Raw genomic sequence first — 21856 nt, forward strand, 5'->3', positions numbered from 1 at the left:
CTCTGTGTTAATGCTGCAAGACTCTCTGTCTGAGACAGAGCAATGGGCCAGAAACGTTCAGTGAGTGACTATACTAATTAGCAAGGCTCCAGGGACGAGGCTCTCAGAGAGGCCAATACACACCTGAGGAATGTGTCCGGGACCTGCAACCCAGCCAATATCTGGACTGCTGACTTAGGATGTACACCAGAGACTTTTAAGATACCAGTTTGTAACATCTCTGCTAAAAGCCTGCATCAAAAACTTGGTGAGTCAAAGCATGTAATGAATTCTCCTTAACAACCTTACTCTCATGCTTCTCTTTCTTTTGGTAATAAACCTTTAGATTTTAGATTCTAAAGGACTAGCCCTGTGTGATCCTGTGGGTAAGATCCAGAGTGTATATTGACGGGAGATTTGTGGCTGGTTCTTTGGGACCAGAAAGACCCATTTGGGGTAGGTGAGATTGGGTTCTATAGCCCCTCACCTATGTGGTAGGCCAGGGGCCGATTGTGGTACAGAGAGAGCTGGGGTGTCTGAGGGATTTTGCTCATGAGGCTTCCTACTGGCCAGATTGGCAGCTGAAGTGCTCGGTGTGACTGGTTTGTGGCCTCTTTGGGAACGGTTTCCAGTCAAGGGCTGTAAGGAGCCTGAGTTTGAGCAATTCGCCCTGAGCAGATGCCGTCAGCAGTGCCCAGACCCAGTCTGGTCTGTCAAAATTACCTGCCTCTGTGTCGTCCCTCAGGCGGTTGTCCCAGGTCCTTTGTCCCAGCCAATCCCAGGTTCCTCATTTGATCTCATTTTTTTGCCCCACCCTCCGTGGCTCCCATTTCCCCTCCGTATCCTTGTCCCCGTCTCTCTGTTCAAACAGCCACATTATCTTCCTGCAGTCCTAGTTCCTTGTCCATCTTCTGCCCTAATTCTCCCCGCCTTCATGCCCTGTCTGCACCACCCAGTCCAACCTCCCTCTGCCCAGCCAATCCTAATCTTCACTCCCTTCGCTGAGCTCATCGTTTGTCTATTGCCTCATTTATTGCCTGTGTTTATTGCCTCGTTGTCTTCCAGTCCACCCTGTCTCTCTATTTCCCTCTCAAGCCCACTCACTGACTCTCCCGCTCCAAGCCCCTTACCCCAACCTACTCCTTCTCCTGCTCACAAGTCTAGCCCTTGTCTCCCCTGTATTTGGATCAGGCTGTTTCCTCCTCCTCCTCCTCGCTGCCTTGGTTCCAGCTTTGGGAGTATTGAGAATTCACAGGAGCAAGAATTACAAGGGAAGTCCTGCTTGGTGCGGGCAGTCCCAGGTTGGCCCATGCTCAGATGATCTGCCTGGATGCTGCATGCCCAGTTTGGTCATATGTAGGCGCTCTAAGGGGGAAGAGCAGGTGTGAAGTGAAATTTTGTAAAAAGGCTCATATCTTGGCTCCATGTGGGTGACTTTCATGGAACCCCTAAAAGACACATCCCTGATACCAGGTGTGAAACATCACCTGAAATTGAAAGGCCATGCAAAAAGCTGCCCTTGATCTGCAGGGACTGAAATTTCACTGCCAAATTAAATGCACAAACTGTCTGGTTGTAAAATCTGTACATCTTTTGACGTTTTGCGTATAAAAAGGATTCCACATCTTTATATGGGCAAAAGGCAAAACGCCGCATTTATTGAGCATACAATGGTAAAGCAGCTTTTTTCCTGTCATCAGGATTTTATTTTGATGAAAAGGTCTTTCTGCAGACACATTAGATATGCATTTTGTTTCTATTAGAGCAGGGCTACTCCACTTTGGAAGCTCTGGGGACCATAATAATACTCACAGCACATGCAGAAGGCCGCAACTTAAGTGCGGTTTCATATACATGCAAATATATATGCAAATATATGGAAATAGCATCTTTCACACATATGAGCATAAATAGAAGGATTAAGACAGGACTACACAACACACAGGCCTCATTTAATTCAGTTCTGCTGATATTAATCAAATGCAATATTTACCAATTTCCACCCATTCCTGTTCCAACTCACATCGCTCAGTCTATCTAATCTCTGTCCAGTGGGAGCTGGGTTTGGTCCCATGGGGCCCACTGGTGTCTTCACAACTGCACAGAACCCTGGCGATGCGCTCTAGGGCAGGACTCTGCTCCCGAGTCCAGATGGGGATGGATTAGCAAGTCCTGTCAGGAACTTTCCTGAAGTTCTATGATTTCAGGATGACAGGAAACCTCCATTCCCAGAGCAGGGTGTCCAGCCTGATCTGCTGGAGGGACCGTCTCCTTTCGGTTTGTGCTCTGGGTGTCTGTGCTTTCTCCGAAATATATCTGCTCTTCAAAAACCCTCTGGAGCGCGACCTTGAGAGAGCCACAGATTCGCTGTTTCCCGTAGCTCCCGACGAAAAAGTAGATGAATGGGTTGATGCTGCTGTTTGCACAGGCCAGCACGTGAAATATCTCACTGTGCTTGAATACGTTACAGGAGCACATGAAGAAGTGGAGGCTCTGAGGGAGAGTGAAGAGGAGGAAGAAGAGGACGGTGACCAGGATGACGGCATAGAGCTTGCCTGGCGGGCGCCGCTGGGAGCTCCGTCGCACCTTGACAAACAGGATCAGACTGGACAGAACCATGATGGGGGTGAATATCAGGACATTCAGAACACTGATGGGGAGGAGGGAAGTGATGCAGCTTTTCTTTAAGGGATCTAGACAAAAAATGGCCACGGGACAGCAGAGCAGGCAGGAGAGAGCCCAGAGCAGGGCAGACATGATGGCAGACAAGTGGCTTGGCCGGCGGCATCGGTGCCAGATGGGGTAGAGGACGGACATGCACCTCTCGGTGCTGATGGCCGTCAGGAGATACAGGCTGGTGCTGTACGTCAAATGACTTGTAAACAGCAATAACATATAGAAAATTGCAGTACAGTCACAAAATTTATATCCCAGCACGAAAGCTACAAGATGGGCAACCGAGAAGAGGAGGAAGCCAGTGTCGGCGACGGCCAGGTTGAGGACGTAGACGGTGAAGGGGCTCCTCTTCATGTGGAAGCCCAGGAACCAGAGGACGATCCCATTCCCCACCAGCCCCAACAGGCAGATGATCAGAGTGATGCTGCTGATTGTCACTCGAGGGGCATAATGTACATGGAATCCACCGAATCCAGTGCCATTATATAAATCTTTGGAATCCTGGCCAGAAGCTGTTGGTGGCAGGGACTCAGTGCTCAGCTCAGCCATTATGAAACTGCTGCTGTGGGATGCCGGTGCCCCCCACTGCTCCTCTCTCGCACACATCTGTTGGCAGAGAGCAGACGGGGAAATCAGCGACAGATCTCCCAGCGCTGTGTTATCACTGCTCGTTCCAGCCCCTCCCCAGCCTCTTGCGCAGAACTAGCCAATCCCAGTGGCTTTGGGGGGGAAGCTGGGGACAGAGAGAGACATGGAGGAAGGCTCAGGGGTGGGGAGCAGCCTAGACTGACAGCACAGGGCAGAGAGAGTATTAAACCCAGAGAGAAAGATGGATAGATTGACAAGGACAGAGAGACAGAAATGGGACAAGTGGTTGTCTGGCCAGGGATATCGAGGAAACAGCATGTGGGAGAAGTGGAGAGAGGGGATAGCAGGAGAGGAAGAGAATAATCCTGTCTAATCAATGGTAGCAAAGAGCAGTGAATCCGTCCCTCACCTGCCTTCCTCCTTGGGACCCAAACCGCGTGTTTAGAGGAGCAGGGCTGGGGTGGATCCACTGCAGAATCTCAATGTCCCACGGTCATTAATTGTAATTCTCTGGGGAGGATCTTCTTGGGCACGTTTTCCAAACAATTACCCAGGTGCGGAGGATGTCCCTGCCAGTACCTGTGCAGCTTCTGCACCCAGCGCCTGCAATTGTTGGCAGAGAACTGTCTTGCCCACACTGTGGGGGAGACACAAAAAACACAGAATCCAGGGGTCTGAGGTGCACAGGGTGGTTTGATAATATCTAGTAATTATAGGACACTGCACATTGCTCCTCCTCCTTTAAAAGTGAAGGAAACAGCTGGCTCATGATTAAATCAGAGGAGACTGGTGTAGTAGAAAGCTGTTAGGGTGCAAAAAAAAACGCAGCATGGGGTAGGGTCAAACATTTCCCGTATCTGTTGCTTTTTGTTGAGAAATCAGCTATTTTTGGACTTTTTTTTTTAATATCCATTTTCCTTGCACTTTTGATTTTTTGTCAGAAAATTAAAAACCCCTAATGGAAATATGTGAGTTATAAACCACAATGTTTTTATTTTTCTTTGGTGCTTCAGGGGAGTTGTAGTTTGAGTTACCAGATGCTGCCATTCTCTATGGGCCAGGCCAGCCTACAGAACTAAATCTCCCACTAGATGTAGGTGACTAGCATGACCAACTACCACCTCTCCCCAAGGGGAAAGATTGTGGTACATTCTGGGAGTTTTAGTCTGGCTAAGGAGTCCAGTCTGCGGAGGAAGATGGGAACCAGAGGCTCTTGAACTCCCCACCTCCGCAAGTAAGGATGGTGACATTTCAGGATTTAAATACTCTGGTTTTAATTTTTCACTCAGTAGTTAACATTTTCCTTGGAAAAAAGAGTCAGGAACAATTGTTTATTCCAAATCTTTCTTCTTTAATTGGCTGCCATGTAGGATTCTATTGTATTATCTTTGAATTGATGCTAATAAGAGACTCAATAACAGCAAATTGCCTCTTCAGCAGCTTGAAGGAAGCTCTGGCCAAACTGGATAGGGACTGGACAAGAGCAGTCAGTCCAGACATAGGGTATCATCAGTGAGAGGCAAGAAAGCTGGAGCGGTGACAAATTGAAGGCCAAATTGCAAACTATCAAATATAAGGAGCAGTTGTTCTCTGAATTCCATGTCCCTGCAGTAAAATGCTGAAACTCAATCTTGTGGTGGATAGGATGATTAGAACTCAATATTTCATTTTCATGTATCAGACACCAGCGTCTGGAGGAATGGGATATTCATCATGGCCTGTGGTATCACAGTGGAGTCATTGGCTAAGTGAATGTGCTGGCTCAAATCCTCCACCCCCTTTTTTTTAATTGTTTGGGAAGAACCAGAGTGGATCAGAAAGGAGAAGGTGTGGTTGAATTACAGGACAACAAATGGCTTTTCAAGGTGGATATTCCACCACACTTCAACTCACTCAGCACAAGAATGCAGAGGTGGGACCAAGCAGGGTCAGAATTCTATGCTACCATCCACTTTTTTAAACTTAAGCCTCTGCAGTGTAACATGACACATTTTCCCCTGTCTTTAAATCACTACTTGACACCGTTGGGACCCAATGTGATGAGGCCACAGAAAGGTATAAGGGCAAAATTGTTGAATGAGACAAGAACGATTGTCTGATTCAGGAACCACAGAGGAATGTTTGCAATTTTCAGCGTGCTGTTTTCTGTCACTGGGCAGTGTGTACCAGAGCAGTTCCAAATGGAACGTGTGCATGAAAGGGCTAGTTTTATTCTATTGGTGCATCCAAGCTTGATCGCTAGCTGGCATCCAATTATCACCCATGAGAGTCCTTGGTGTGGAGAATTATTTTCAAGTTTGAGAGCAGGTACATTTGTGATTTAGCATTGTACATCCTCAATAGCAACAAATCTAAATGCCATTCTCAACTATATCACGCTCACTTGATCTTGGTACTCAGGTTAGCATCAGCTTAACAAGTTGCTTTCAGTGATGATGCAGAGGTTCAAGTTAAGAGATGCCCCTTATCTGGGAGCAGTAGTGGCAGTTACTAAAAATCTACACAAAGGCTGTGTCTAGACAGGCCAGTTTTTCCAGAAAATCAGACACTTTTCCAGAAAAACTTGCTAACTGTCTACACTGGCCGCTTGAATTTCCGCAAAAGCACTGACTTCCTACTGTAAGAAATTAGTGCTTCTTGCGAAAATACTATGCTGCTCCCGTTCGGGCAAAAGTCCCTTTTGCGCAAAACTTTTGCGCAAAAGGGCCAGTGTAGACAACTGAGATTTGTTTTCCACAAAAAAGCCCCGGTGGCAAAAATGGCGATCGGGGCTTTTTTGCGGAAAAGTGCATCTAGATTGGCCACGGACGCTTTTCCGCAAAAAGTGCTTTTGCGGAAAAGTGTCCGTGCCAATCTAAATGCTCTGTTCCAAAAATGCTTTAAACGGAAAACTTTTCCATTAAAAGCATTTCCAGATAATCATGCCAGTCTAGATATAGCCTAAATGTAGGAAATTGCCAATGTGGTTTGTCTTTAGCTATTTGAGTTTTAATAACTTGTGTGAAAGGTGGCCTGTGCCAAGTAGCCATTGACTTCCTGATGAAAATACAAAACATCAGGAATCTTCCTGAAAACCCCATCCTGGCCTGCATGGCTGTAGAAGCTCTTTACTCCAGAACAGTCCACACGATGCAGGATTACTGGCTGTCAGGAACACTGTCCCCCATGATGCCACTGCACACCTGGTGACCGAGCTCTGTGACTCTGTCCTCACCCACAACTCTTTCCAATTTGGGAACAAAACCACAAAAACCAAAAAGACACAAAAACCAAAGAATCCAGGGATGTGAGGTGCTCAGGATGGTTTGATAATATCCAGTAATGACAGGGTCTGTACATTGCTCCTCCTCCTCTGAGACCAGGAGAAACTAGTGGCATTGCAAAAAAAAAAAAAAAAAAAAAGGGAATCAAACCATGATGCACCCATTCCCGTTCCTGACAAAGTGATTTTCACCTAGAAAAGCTCAAGCCCAAATGAACCTGTGAGTCTTTAAGGTGCCAAGACTCCTCGCTGTTTGTGCAGATTCAGGCTACGTCTAGACTGGCATGATTTTCTGCAAATGCTTTTAACGGAAAAGTTTTTCCGTTAAAAGCATTTGCGGAAAAGAGCATCTACATTGGCACGGACGCTTTTGCGCAAAAACACTTTTTGAGGAAAAGCATCTGTGCCAATCTAGACGCAGTTTTGCGCAAGAAAGCCCCGATCGCCATTTTTGCCATCAGGGCTTTTTTGCGCAAAACGGTTCTCAGTTGTCTACATTGGCCCTCTTGAGCAAAAGCATTTGTGCAAGAGGGCTTTTTCCCGAATGGGAGAGTCATTGTATTTGCTCAAGAACACTGATGATCATACATTAGATCGTCAGTGTTCTTGCGCAAATTCAAGTGGCCAGTGTAGACAGCTGGCAAGTTTTTCCACTTTGCGGAAAAACTTGCCAGTCTAGATGCAGCCTTAGTGATTTCACCACCTAGACTGGCAAAATATTCCAGCTTCCTCTGGACTAGCAAAAAGACTCCTCATGGGCTACATCTACACTGGCGCGTTCTCACACAAAAACTCTTTTGCCGAAGAGTTCTTCTACAAAAACTCTTCCAGAAGAGAGTGTCTGCACTGGCATGCGCTTTTGCACAAGAGATGTGCTTTTTGCGCAAGAGCATCCTTGCCAGAGTAGACACTCTCTTGTGCAAGAAAGCTCTGATGGCCATTTTAACCACTGGGCTTTCTTGTGCAAGAAATTCATGTTGCCTGTTTACACTGGCCTCTTGCACATGTTGCCTGTTTACACTGGCCTCTTGCACAAGAACAGTTGCACAAAAGGGCTTATTCCTGAGCAGGAGCATTAGAGTACTGGCGCAAGAAGCCCTGATTTCATACATTAGAACGTCAGTTTACTTGTGCAAGAACACGCGGCCAGTGTAGAGAGGCAGCAAGTTTTTCCTCAAGAGCAGCTGCTTTTGCACAAGATCGTGCCAGTGGAGACACAACCATGAAGTCTGCTTTAGGTCTGTCCTTAAAACAAAGGGGCTGTGTCTAGACTGGCAAGTTATTCCGCAAAAGCATTTGCAGAAAATCATTCCAGTCTAGATGTAGCCAGGGAGAAAGGGGCAGGTTGGGCCAGTCTTACAGCTCACACCTAGCAGGGGGTGAAGCAGGCTGACTCATGCCCTTTAGCCCTTCTCCCCAGCTCAGTTCACTCAACTCTGGAAGAGGGAGGCTTGTTCCTCAGACACCTCTAACAATGATGGTGTTTCTCCTGCAAGCACTGGTGTCATGTTTTACAGTTCCCACATTTAGGGGTAGCATGATTTGTGACCCCCCACAACAGCCCCAAATTATTTACAATTCACCACATTCCATTCCAACACTGATCCTCCATCAGCCCTGGCTGAATTGGATTTGCATAGCCACACCTCGGATTCTTTCCCCCTCCTGGCATGAGCTGTATTTACATATCAACAGTTAACAGTTTATTATCTTGCAGAGCTAAACAATTGGCCTATGACTACCCTCGTGGCTTCTTGCGCAAGATCATCTTGCACAAGGGTTCTTGTGCAAGAAGTCTTGCGCAAGAAAACGTCCACACTGCCATGTGCGACCTGTGCTTTTGTGCGAGAGCACCCATGGCAGTGTGGACACTTTTTTGCACAAGAAAGCTCCGATGGCCATTTTAGCCATAGGGCTTTCTTGTGAAAGAAATCCCTGCCGAGCGTCCACACTGCCCTCTTGCACAAGAGCTCCTGGGCAAGAGGGCTTACACCTTTTAAAAAGAGCATAGCTCTTGCGCAAGAAACCCTCTCTTACCACACCGTACTGTAAATTTCCTTGCACAAGAGCGGGCGGGCAGTGTAGAAGCTCTGCGGCTTCTTGTGCAAGAATGGCCATACTTGCGCGAGAAGCCGCGAGTGTAGACATAGCCTTGGAGTGAGCATGCCCAGGCCCAAGGCAGCTCTCTCCTTTTAGCTGGCTGATAACAAGCAATAGTTCAGCCCCTGCTTCCATAAAGAAACTTGGGATTGTCACAAAATGGATATCGCACCACGTAAGCTACAAGAAGGGCAGCCGAGCAAGCCAGTGCCAGCGACTGCCAGGTTGAGGACGTAGACGGTGAAGGGGTTTCTCTTCATGCGGAAGCCCAGGAACCAGAGGACGATCCCGTTTCCCACCAGCCCAGATAGGCTGATAATCAGAGTGATGCTTCTGATGGTCATTTGTGGGGCATCAAACTCGGGGCATCCAGTATCGTTATGTTCATATTCGTAATACCAGACAGAGGCTGTTGGTGGTAGGCACTCTGTACTCATCTCGGTCATCATGGAACTGCTGATGCAGGATGCTGGTGCCCTCCGCTGCCCCTTTCTCGCACACGCCTGTTGGCAGAGAGCAGATGGGAAATCAGTGACTGACCTCCCAGTGCTGTGTTTTCACTGCTTGTTCCAGCCCCTCTTCAGTCTGCTGCCCTGAATCAGCTAATCCCAGTGGCTTTAGGAGATGCTGGGGACAGAGAGAGACACAGAGAAAGGCCCAGGGGTAGGGAGCAGCCTGAACTGATAACAAGTGGCAGAGAGAGAATTAAACCCAGGGAGAGAGCTGGACAGACAGACAAGGAGAGACAGAAATGGGACAGGATGTTGGCTGCCCAGAGATGGTCCGGAAACAGCATATGGGGGAAGGAGGGAGAGAGGAGAGTGGGAGAGAAAGAGAATACTTCTGTCTAATCAATGGTGGCAATGAGCAGTGAATCCTTCCAGGTGTCCCTTACCTGCCTTCCTCCCAAACCGCGTGTTTACAAGAGTTGGGCTGGGCTGGATCCTCTTCAGAATCTCAGTGTCTCATGGTCACGAACTGCAATTCTCCGGGGAGGTTCTTCTTGGGCACGTTTTCCAAGCAATCGTCTCTTATCCAGGTGTGGAGGATATCCCTGTGCAGCTTCTGCACCCAGCACCTGCCAAGATGACAGCATCCGGTGGTCTCATGAGCACGAGGTTGTCTGATAACATCAAATGACAGGACTCGGCACGTTGGTCCTGGTATCCTAAACGAGGAGGAAGTGGCTGGCGCAAGATTAAATCAGATGAGATTGATGTAGTAGGAAGCTGTTATGGGGCAGATAAATGCAGCTTTGTGGAGGGACACATATGCCCGTCTTTTTTTTATGTTGATAAATTAGCTGTTTGTTCTTTGATTCTACGATGTAGGGAAATTTCCATCCCAGAGCAGAGTCTCCCAGGCTGAGCACTGTAGGAATTTAATTGACCATCTCCATGGGCTTGGCCCCGGGGTTTTCTGCCTCCTCTGTGAGATCCACCCTCCCTTCAATGCCATTCTGGAGTCTGACCTTGATGGATCCCTTGACAGCCCACTTCCTGCAGCTCTCAACTAAAAAGTAAAGAACCAGGTTCATGCTGCTGTTCGCAGAGACCTCTATGCGCCGTATCTCACTGCAATTCTCCATAGTGTAACTAAGGAGGAAGGTTTGGACATTTGGGGGAACAGCAAAGAGGAGGCCAAAGGGGATGGTGAACAGAACAAGGGTGCAGAGTGTTCCTGTCCCACATCCCTGGGAACTAAGGCAGACCTTGGGAGACAGAATCTAACATGATTAGAACCATAAGAGAGGTAAACATCTGGGCATTGAACACACATGAGTTGGAACATAAGAACATAAGAATGGCCATTACTTGATGACCAAAGGTTCATCTAGCCCAGAATCCTATCTGCCAACAGTAGCCAGTGCCAGGTGTCCCGGGAGGGGAGGGGGCATGGACCGGACACAATGATCAAGCGACTTGTCTTCTGCCATCCCTCCCCAGCCTTTGACAAACAGAGGCTAGGGACACTGTCCTTACCCCCAGCTAATAGCTTTTTATGGACCTAATCTCCATGAATTTATCTAACTCTTTTTTGAAATTCTGTTATAGTTCTAGCTTTCAAAGTCTCCTCTAGCCAAACCTCCTCCACGGGCTGACCGTGCACTGTGTAAAGAAGAACTTTCTTTTATTAGTTTTAAACCTGCTACCCATTAATTTCTTTTGGTGTCCTCTCCTTCTTATATTGTGGGAACAAATAAATAACTTTTCTTTATTCACCCTCTCCACACCACTCATGATTTTATAGACCTCTATCGTATCCCCCCTCAGTCTCTTTTCTAAACTGAAAAGTCCCAGTCTCTTTAGCCTCTCCTCATATGGAACCTGTTCCAAACCCTAATCATCTTAGTTTCCCTTTTATGAGCATTTTCTAATGCCAAAATATCTTTTTTGAGGCGAGGAGACCACATCTGTATGTAGTATTCAAGATGTGGATGTATTTCAAAATAGGGGGCCACCTGCCTTTCCAGGGTGTACTCGTGGTCACTCCAGCCTTAACCAAGAACACTTCTCTTCTGCCCCCCTCCCTGGAGCCTTTAAAGGGGTTGACTCTGGCCACAGTGCCTGTGCCAGCTCCAAGCCTGCCAGCCTAGAGCCGGCAGTCACTGCCCCATACCCAGTGGCCACAAAATATGAGCCAGCTAGCCAGCCCTCTACCACTCCCCAGGAGCAGTCTGCCAGATCCCAGGCACCTGCCAGGGCCCAGAGAAGGCAGGTGCCTTCCTGGTCCAGGGTGGAGATCATGCACCTTATTCAAGTTTGGGGGGGATGCCCCCAACATTCATGATCTCTTCACTAGATGGAGGAACGCAGCCGTCTATGACAGGATAGCTGCCAGCCTGGTCATCAAAGGCCACGTGCGAACCCAGGAGGAGGTTTGCATGAAAATCAAGTTGGTCTGGCGAGACCCCCAACCATGAGCCCTGAGCTTCCCCTCCCCCTTCTTCCCTTTGCTTCCCCCTTCCAGCTTCCTCTTCCCAGGTTTCCCCCTCCCCTCTCACACCCTCTCTTCTCCCCTCTCCCGCCTCCTTTCCCCAGTCTCACCAAAGTGTAAATTCCCCCCCCCCCAGTTTTGTTAAATAAAGACAGTTTGTGTTCATGAAAATACATGTATTTTATTTGACATCAGACCCCCGATGGACCTCCTGGATGACAGCCTGCAGAAAGTGCAGCCAGGTTCACAGCAAGGCATCCACGAGAAGCCCCAGAGTGCCCAGACGCAGCTCTGGCTCCATGTTGCAGAGTGCTGTGTTGTCCCGAGTGAGGGCAACCAGAGCACGCAGAGACAAAATGCTTTTCTGTCAATCATCGAGATAGGCAAACAAGCAGGGAAACCTGAAAACTGCCTGTCCTGGGGAAAGGGGGCGGGTCTCTTTAAGCATAGATCTCAGATAGCTTCAGGCAGCAGCCCCAAAAAGCAAGTCCTTACCTGGAGCCCTGATGAAACTGATTCCGGCAGGCCTTAAATGCGATTCAGAGTCCAATCAGTGTGGACATGCTATTTCAAAATAGCAAAATGCTACTTCAAAATGCATTTTCTGTGTAGATGCATTATTTCAAAATAAGTTATTTCAAATTAACTATTTTGAAATAAGGTATTTTGAGATAACACTGTAGTATAGACATACCCAAATAGATTAGTTAAACATGATTTCCATTTACAGAAACCATGTTGACTTTTGCCCAACAAATTATGTTCTTCTACGTGTCTGATCATTTTATTCTTTACTATTGTTTCAACTAATTTGCCCGGTATTGACGATAGACTTACCGGTCTGTAATTGCCAGGGTTGCCTCTAGAGTCCTTTTTAAATATTGGCGTTATGTTAGCTGTCTCCCAGTCCTTGGGTACAGAAGCTGATTTAAAAGATAGGTTACAAATCACAGTTAATAATTCCACAATTTCACTTTTGTGTTCTTTCAGAACCCTTGGATGAATGCCATCCGGTCCCGGTGATTTGTTACTGTTAAGTTTTTCTATTTGTTCCAAAACCTCCTCTAATGATACTTCAATCCGGGACAGTTCCTCAGAGTCATCACCCACAAAGGATGGTGCAGGTTTGGGAATCTCCCTAACATCCTCAGCCATAAAGACTGAAGCAAAGAAATCATTTAGTCTCTCTGCAGTAGCTTTATTGTCCTTGATTGCTCCTTTAGTATCTCGATCGTCCAGAGACCCCACTGGTTTTTTAGCAGGCTTCCTGCTTCCAATATACTTAAAAAACATTCTGCTATGACTTTTTGAGTTTTGGGCTAGCTGTTCCTCAAAATCTTTTGGCTTTTCTTATTACATTTTTAAATTTAATTTGCCAGTGTTTATGTTCCTTTCTGTTTACCTCACTAGGATTGGACTTCCACTTTTTAAAAGATGCCTTTTTATCTCTCACTGCTTCTTTTACATGGCTGTTAAGCCACGGTGGTTCTTTTTTAAGTCTCTTACTATGGTTTTTAATTTGATGTATACATTTAAGTTGGGCCTCTGCTATGGTGTCCTTGAAAAATGTCCATGCAGCTTGCAGGGATTTTACTCTAGTCACTGTATCTTTTAATTTCTGTTTAACTAACCTCCTCATTTTTGCGTAGTTCCCCTTTTTGAAATTAAATGCCAGAGTGTTGGTCTGCTGAGGAGTTCTTCCCACCACAGGAATGTTAAATGTTATAATGGTCACTATTCCCAAGCAGTCCTGTAATAGTTACCTCCTGGACCAGATCCTGCGCTCCACTCAGTACTAAATCGAGAATTGCCTCTCCCCTGGTGGGTTCCTGTAGCAGCTGCTCCAAGAAGCTGGCATTTAAGGTATCGAGAAATTTTATCTCTGCATCTCGTCCTAAGGTGACATGTACCCAGTCAATATGGGGATAATTGAAATCCCCTATTATAATTATTGAGTTTTTTATTTTTATAGCCTATCTAATCTCCCTTAGCATTTCCATTGGAGTGTTGTGATGCTTTTTTTCTTCTCCATTTTCAGCATCATAAAAAATGCCACTGGTCCAGCGAAGAAGACGGAGAGAGCCCAGAGCAGAGAGAGCTCGGTGTACTGCCATCCGAAGTTGGTCCAACAAAAAAATACAACTTTTATACCCACAAAAAAATGGACCTGATGAAAACGGTGATGTTCACTTCAGACGGTGCTGCAGTCATGCTAGGGAAAAACAAGAATGTTGCCACACTCGTTAAGCAGCGCATCTCACATTTAACGGCACAACACTACAAGGCCCATTGAGAAGACCTGGGTTTAGTTGATGCGTGGAACGAAGGGCCAAAGATGAAGACAGTAGAGACACTTTTGAAGACACTTTGTAAGGTCTTTTGCAGCTCCTCAGTTCAAAGAGGACAATTTGAGACAAAGAATATGAGACTGTCTCATTTAAACCTCCAAATGAAGTAAAGTGGCTATTTAAACATTTTGCCGTAAGTGCTTTGAGGTGTAATTATGAGGCTCTTCTTACGTATTTTGAACAGGAAATCTCAGAAAATAATGGCCCAATAGCCATGTACAGCCTGAATAAACTCTGACACTAATTATCATTTCATGATAGTTGTACTAAATGTCTTACATGAATTAGCAGAACTGACCAAATGCTTTCAGAGGAGCACTTTAACCATGGAAGCTGTACAGTTAGCAAGGGCCTGGATCCGCCAGATGAGAGGGCCGTACTTCGGAGAAACAGGCTATTAGAGCAGCGGTCTCCAACCTCCTTAACCACAAAATCGTGTTTTCAATTTAGCGCAATGTAAGATCTACTTCAAACCCAAACTGCCCGGCAGCACTTCCTTTCCCAGTCCTTCTCTGAAGTCCCCTCTGCTCACTCCAACCCGCTTCTTCCCCCATCCTCACTCACTTTCACCAGGCTGGGGTAGGGGTTTAGGGTGCAGGCTCTGGCCTTTGGTCATGCGGTTTGGAATGTGGGAGGGGCTCCGGGCTTAACCCAGGGTGGGGGATTTGGGTCCAGGAGCGGTTTCAGGGTGCAAGCTGTGGGAAGGAGTTTTGGTGCAGGGGGACTCATGTCTGGGGCAGGAGGTTGGGTGCAGAAGGAGGTTCGGGGCTGGGACAGGTGTTCAAGGATCAGGCTCTGGCTGGGTACCATTCAACAGGGATGGCTTCCAGGTGGCAGAGTAGTGGGACTAAGGCAGGCTTACTCCTGCCCTGGCCCTGCACCACTCCTGAAAGCAGCTGGCATGTACAGCAATGGCACCATGTGCTTTCCCTCATCTACTGGCACTGATCCTTCAGCGTCTACTAGCCACTGTTACTGATCAATGGGAGCTACAGCAGAAAGTGGTGGGAGGGGCAACAGAAATGCCAGCGTTTGAAAGCTTCCTGCCCAAACCAGTCAGGATCCCCTGTCAAAGGCTCCAAGATCTACCAGTAGATCCTGATCTGCTGGATGGTGACCCCTGCCTTAGAGCAACATTATGAAAAATATAACTGCATCAAGCACAGAAGATGAACTATTCCTCAGTGAACCTATTCTAAGTTTCATCTCCCTGCTGGGAGATCATCCGAATAAGAGGTTTGCAGACAATGAATTAAACAAATGGGCATCTTTTGACTTTGCCTCACTTTCATCACATCAAATCAGGTGTGAATTTGGCACTGGAAACATTAGCAAGCTAGTTGACAAATACAGAAAAATGTTGGACCTGAGTCAAGTGAGGTCATCTGCCCAAAATATTGTGGAGGACCAGCAGCAAGTAATTGCCCCATCATCTAGCCTGGCAGAGCCAACTAGTGGCTATAGGTCTCATTCCAGTAACTGTGATTAGTGGTCTCCTAAATAAAGATAATCAACAAAGTAATTTCTTGCATCTAAACAAAATGTTTAATTTTGTTTCACAAGTCACAACACAAAAGAGACAACCAATACACTTTTGCATATATAAAGCTGCTCATTTTTTTTCCATATGGCTACGTCTACACTGGCCCCTTTTCCGGAAGGGGCATGTAAATTTCACCAGTCGTCGTAGGGAAATCCGCGGGGGATTTAAATATCCCCCGCGGCATTTAAATAAAAATGTCCGCCGCTTTTTTCCGGCTTTTAAAAAAGCCGGAAAAGAGCATCTAGACTGGCCCCGATCCTCCGGAAAAAGTGCCCTTCAAAGTAGGAATAAGAGCCTCCGGAAAAGGGCACTTTTTCCGGAGGATCGGGGCCAGTCTAGACGGTCTTTTCCGGCTTTTTTAAAAGCCGGAAAAAGCGGCGGACATTTTTATTTAAATGCCGCGGGGGATATTTAAATCCCCTACGACGACTGGTGAAATTTACATGCCCCTTCCGGAAAAGGGGCCAGTGTAGACGTAGCCTATGTGTCCAGCCAAGAGACATAATATTTAATTTCAAGCATAAACTATAACAACTATTTCATTTCATGTATCAATATTAATGATAACAGATTTTGTTTGGTATGTCACAAATGGACAATTTTGTTTTATGCCTCAAAGCAACAGATATGTGAAGATACCTAATGGTTACTGAAAATGTTGCAGTACTAATTTTCTTTTTATTTGATTTTATAATAACTGAACATTTAAAGTCATGCAACCTCTACTTATCCCTTGTTTTTATAGTCTTTCTTCCATAACATTAATATATATATATATATATATATATAACTCGTGGGCACCATGGTGGCACACATCCGAACAAGTGCACATGATATAATTAAAAATGACCTGGACAAACTGGATAAATGGTCTGAGGTAAATAAGATGAAGTTTAAAAAGGACAAATGCAAAGTGCTCCACTTAGGAAGGAACAATCCATTTCACACATACAGAATGGGAAGCGACTGTCTAGGAAGGGGCACTGCAGAAAGGGATCTAGGGGTTATAGTGGACCACAAGCTAAATATGAGTCAACAATGTGACACTGTTGCTAAAAAAGCAAACATGATTCTGGGATGCATTAACAAGAGTGTTGTGAGCAAGGCAGGAGAAGTCATTCTTCTTCTCTACTCTGCGTTGATTAGGCCTCAGGTGGAGTATTGTGTCCAGTTCTGGGCACCACATTTCAAAGAAGATGTGGAGAAATTAGAGAAGGTCCAGAGAAGAGCAATAAAAATGATTAAAAGGACTAAAAAACATGACCTAAGAGGGAAGGCTGAAAGAATTGGGCTTGTTTAGTTTAGAAAAGAGAAGACTGAGAAGGGACATGATAGCAGTTTTCAAGTAGCTAAAAAAGCATTACAAGGAGGAGGGAGAAAATTTTTTATCCTTGGCCTCTGACGATAGGAGAAGCAGCAATGGGCTTTAAGCAGCAAGGGAGATTTAGGTCGGACATTAGGAAAAACTTCCTGCTTGTCAGGGTGCTTAAACACTGGAATAAATAGCCTAGGGAGGTTGTGGAATCCCCATCATTGGACATACTTAAGGGCAGGTTAGAGAAACATCTATGAGGGATGATCTAGAAAAGTGTTTCTCAAATTTTTTTAAAATAAAGTATCCCCTTTTTTTACAAAAAAAATTACAGGTACCCCTGGTACCTTATGTTTTCAAATACACAAAAGTTTTTTCTACCATTGCAACGCATTTGTTTAAACCACTTAACCATAGCCGGATGGGCAATGAAATTTTTGAGTGTAGAAAGTACAAAAATAATGAAGTGCTGTCAAACGTATAATAAAAATTCAGTTTTCTCCAAATTTCAGTTGTTTTGACGTCCCCCCCAGACTTCTCTGGAGTAGCCCTAGAGGTACTCGTACCACCAGTTGAGAAACACTGGTCTACAATGACCCACCATACAGTCCTCTGCCACTGCAGTTAATGGAGTACTAGCACTAGCGGTTTAGAGGGTTGTGACATAATGGAGGTAGGGACTTTGCTAACATGAGCAAACAAACGTATTTTCCCCAGTCTCAGACTCAGAGGTGGCCGAACCACTTTTGCTCCAGTTCCTTCGCAATGTTGTGTCCATCCCCTCTGCTTGACACACGGACGGGCCTGGGGTTGCACCTCTCCAGCACCAGCAGCTCCTTGTCTTTGTGACCATGTTAATGAAATCCAGGAAACCTTCCCATTCCCCAGTTTTCAGGGGCTGTTTGTGTGAAAGGGTCACTCCCTGTCAGTGAGCTGGCTCCAGATGTGTCGCCTTGCAGCTGAATGTCACCCCTCGCCAGGGCTTCTGCATTATGGCGCAGCCAGCAGAAATGCTTGTTGTCCCTTGGACACTTTCCCTGCACCCCCAGACCGGGTCTGCAGTGGAGAGATCACAGCAGTATGGTTAGGCTGATGCAGCTCTACTGCCAGGAGATCACCCAGGTAGCTGCTCTCTGTGGTTAGAGCAAGAAACCACGGACAGGAACATCCATTTTTTGTGCCAGAGTGGAAGGGATTTTAGTTTCTCATGTTGAAAGGAGGAAGCCAAAAGCCAGTCCCTCAGATCAAGGGCCGCTTCTCCCATGTCCTTTCAATTTCAAGTGATGTTTCGCCTAGGAAATGTCACTGCCAAGTGAAATGCCCAAACTGTCTGGTTGTAAAATGTCCAAATATTTTGACATCCTGCGTACGGGAAGCACTCGGCATCTTTCTATAGGCAAAAGGCAAAACGCCGTATTTTAGTAGCATACAATGGTAAAGCAGTTTTTTTTTCTTTCATCAGGATTTTATTGTGATGCTGAGGTCTTTCTGCAGACACATTCGATAGGCATTTTGTCTCTATCAGAGCCTCTGCATCTGAAATGTTACCAAACAATGACAATCTCTTCATCTGAATAAGGCAAAAATAGGCTGTATGTTCTCACCCTTATTGTCATCATATTATCAATACGAAGGGCTTGACTGTCACAGAGCAGTGGAAAGGGGATTCAGAAGACGTCGGACAATTTATTTTCGGCTCCGTTTTTCAAGGAGAAAAGGGTATCTGTCTAGTCAGCCTGGAGTGACCCCGATGGGCTGTGGGATTAAGATGGAGTAAGCACTGGCCCATTGGGGTTCTTCACCCTCAACAGGTCTTCCATAGTCCTGTGATTTGGTATCGGGGCAGGACACAAGGGTGAGGAAATGCAACGTATGGAGCATGATCATGTACAGATGGTCTCTGGGCGCAGTTTGGAAATAAACCGGCTGCAGATGAAGTGGTCCATGGATGAGGAGGCCAGGGATCCTGTGGAACAGGGGCCCAAGAAAAAGAGATGGAGGGTTTCTGGGGAAGAGGGTGGGGTGTACCCTCTGGCAGGGCTCGCTGCAGGAATTCGAAAGTCGGCTGCAACAAAACCGCCACCGCCTGCCAGAGCAAGCAATTAGCATAAGCTTACATAGACAGGCACACACACACACACACACCTGCCACTAATGGTCTAGATCAGTGGTCCCCAACACAGTGCCTGGGGCCGAGTGAACGGGGCCGTCCCCGTCCCCGGGTGCACGGCACATGGGCAGTGCTGGCCCCCTGGGCAGTGCTGGCCCCCTGGGCAGTGTCAGCCCCAGGTGCACAGCCCATGGGTGTCCCCGCCTCCGGGGGTGTGTCTAGACTACATGCCTCCTTCGACGGAGGCATGTAGATTAGCCAGATCGGAAGAGGGAAATGAAGCCGCGATTAAAATAATCGCGGCTTCATTTAAATTTAAATGGCTGCCCCGATCTGCCGATCAGCTGTTTGTCGGCAGATCGGGGGAGTCTGGACGCGATGCCCCGACAAAGAAGCCTTTCTTCATCGACACAGGTAAGCCTCGTGAAACCAGGTTTACCTGTGTCGATGAAGAAAGGCTTCTTTGGGTGTGTCTAGACTACATGCCTCCTTCGACGGAGGCATGTAGATTAGCCAGATCGGAAGAGGGAAATGAAGCCGCGATTAAAATAATCGCGGCTTCATTTAAATTTAAATGGCTGCCCCGATCTGCCGATCAGCTGTTTGTCGGCAGATCGGGAGAGTCTGGACGCGATGCCCCGACAAAGAAGCCTTTCTTCATCGACACAGGTAAGCCTCGTGAAACCAGGTTTACCTGTGTCGATGAAGAAAGGCTTCTTTGTCGGGGCATCGCGTCCAGACTCTCCCGATCTGCCGACAAACAGCTGATCGGCAGATCGGGGCAGCCATTTAAATTTAAATGAAGCCGCGATTATTTTAATCGCGGCTTCATTTCCCTCTTCCGATCTGGCTAATCTACATGCCTCCGTCGAAGGAGTCATGTAGTCTAGACACACCCTTTGTCGGGGCATCGCGTCCAGACTCCCCCGATCTGCCGACAAACAGCTGATCGGCAGATCGGGGCAGCCATTTAAATTTAAATGAAGCCGCGATTATTTTAATCGCGGCTTCATTTCCCTCTTCCGATCTGGCTAATCTACATGCCTCCGTCGAAGGAGGCATGTAGTCTAGACACACCCCGGGTGTGCAGCGTTTGGGTGGCCCTGCCCCCGGGTGCATGGTGCAAGGGCTCTGATGGCCCCGGGCGTGCAGCATATGGGTGGTGCCGGCCCCGGGCGTGTGGCACAGGGCGGCCCCGGCTGCGGGCATGCAGCACAGGAGCAGCACTGGCCCCGGGCGCGCAGCACATGGGCAGTGCTGGCCCCTGGGCGTGCGGCATAGGGGTGGCACCGGCCCTGAGCACGCAGCACAGGAGTGGCGCTGGTGCCAGGCATGCAGCACACGGGCGGTGGCAGCCCTGCCCTCGGGCATGTGGCGCATGGGCTGTTCCAGACCCGGTGCACAGCGTATGGGCATCCCCACCCCTGGGTGCGTGGCAAGGAGCAGCGCCAGCGCCAGCCCTGGGAATGCAGCGCATGGGTGACGCCAGCACAGGGTGCACGCCGTATGGGAGGCCCTGACCCCGGGTGCGTGTGTGGCCCCGCCCCTGGGTGCCTGGTATGTGAGTAGCTCTGCCCCCGGGTGCCCGGCAGCCCCAAAAGGTTGGGGACCACTGGTCCAGATAGCGGTCTGTTGCCCACATTACACCTGGTGACCAAATAAGCTAAGTGAAAGGGAGGACCCAGCTTTGCTTCAGCCCTGAAGGAGGTTCAAGTCTGAGAATGCCAGGACGAACCTGGCTGTTATAGGAAACTCGTCCTTCTTTCATAAAGGTCCTTCTCCATCAGGATCTGTGGGTTTTGCATCATCATGCTGTTTTCATGACAGATATTTGTTATCTCCAGTTGTTTCTCTTGATCCTTATCGTCTTTGTTCTGCCACACTCAGCTGGTTTCGATCACAAATTTCTTGTCCCCGTTGAGAAATGCTCATGCTTTTCCTTGGTGTCCGCAGTCGACAATATGCCCTCTCTTAATATGCAGCAACCGTTGGACGCTTCTAGTCTGTTGTTGGATCCTCCCCTCTAGCATCTCGGGTTCAACAGTGACCTTTACCTTTCACTCACTCCTTACTCTCACACAGAACAGAGATCACAAACAGAATTTAAAAAAATTCAGATCATTCCTTTCTTTCCCTATATGATATTACAATATCTACTTTAAAACTAAAAACAAAATAATAACCATGAAAGTCTAAATCATTTCTACAATAATAACCATAAGATTCTACATCTATTTCTACATAAAAATAATTTGACAGAGTATACATCATAAAACTGTGAACCAAACACACACACATGGACTTTGCAAAGGGCTTTCAAACCAACACCTCTTTCCTGTAGCACATGTATGAAATATACAAATCTCGACACTACAATAAACACCAACCCCTTTGCCCTGCCTCACTTTCCTCACCATGCTGGTGCATGCATGAGGTGAAGCTCAGAGTCCCTTAGCAGATGTCGCGTCCCCAGTCCTGCATATGGTTTCTCTACCAAACCAGGTCACCTTATTCTCTTCCCTCTGTGCTCAGTGCTCTCTTCTTTCTCTCTCTCCAATGGCCACTGACAGGCTCTCCCTTGCAACCCGGCAATGCTGCTAGATGGATTGAAATCTGACTGGACTTGGGTTAGTTTGTATCACTGCCATTGGCACAAAGGGGAATGATTTAAATCCCAGCTGGGATCAGCTCAAGCCCAAATAAAACTGTGAGTGTTTAAGGTGCCAAGACTCCCCATTGTTTGTGCAGACTCAGGCTAACACAGCGATGCCGCTGAGACTTGTTCCCACTCAAGTCACTTGGACTTTCCAAACTGATTCCAGCGGGAGCCAGATCAGGCAACAGGAGGACTATTGGTGGCTGACAGCAGCAAATGAGCCCTGGGGATCCACACAAGGGCAGGGGCGGGGAACAATTAAAAAGGTCCTTTCCCTTTCCATGTACTTTGATTCCAGGATCAAGGGAAATCTCCATGCCCAGAAATGCTGGCGGCTGAAGGAAT

At 47.2% G+C, this 21856-nt stretch overlaps 1 protein-coding gene across 1 annotated transcript; it reads right to left on the reverse strand.

The window, feature by feature from the left end:
* Positions 1 to 2154: 2154 nt before the first annotated feature.
* On the reverse strand, positions 2155 to 3204 carry LOC102447068 (mas-related G protein-coupled receptor member H-like). The gene has a single exon (XM_006118341.3). The coding sequence runs from the start codon at positions 3202 to 3204 to the stop codon at positions 2155 to 2157; it is 1050 nt and encodes a 349-aa protein (XP_006118403.3).
* Positions 3205 to 21856: the final 18652 nt, after the last annotated feature.

Source organism: Pelodiscus sinensis, chromosome 5 (genome assembly GCF_052426305.1).
Source record: "Pelodiscus sinensis isolate ZL-2025 chromosome 5, ASM5242630v1, whole genome shotgun sequence".
Lineage (NCBI taxonomy): Eukaryota > Metazoa > Chordata > Testudines > Trionychidae > Pelodiscus > Pelodiscus sinensis.

What these genes read in the sequence shown, in the direction of transcription:
- LOC102447068 (XM_006118341.3), bottom strand. Translation starts at nt 3,204, where the DNA reads ATGGCTGAGCTGAGCACTGAGTCCCTGCCACCAACAGCTTCTGGCCAG.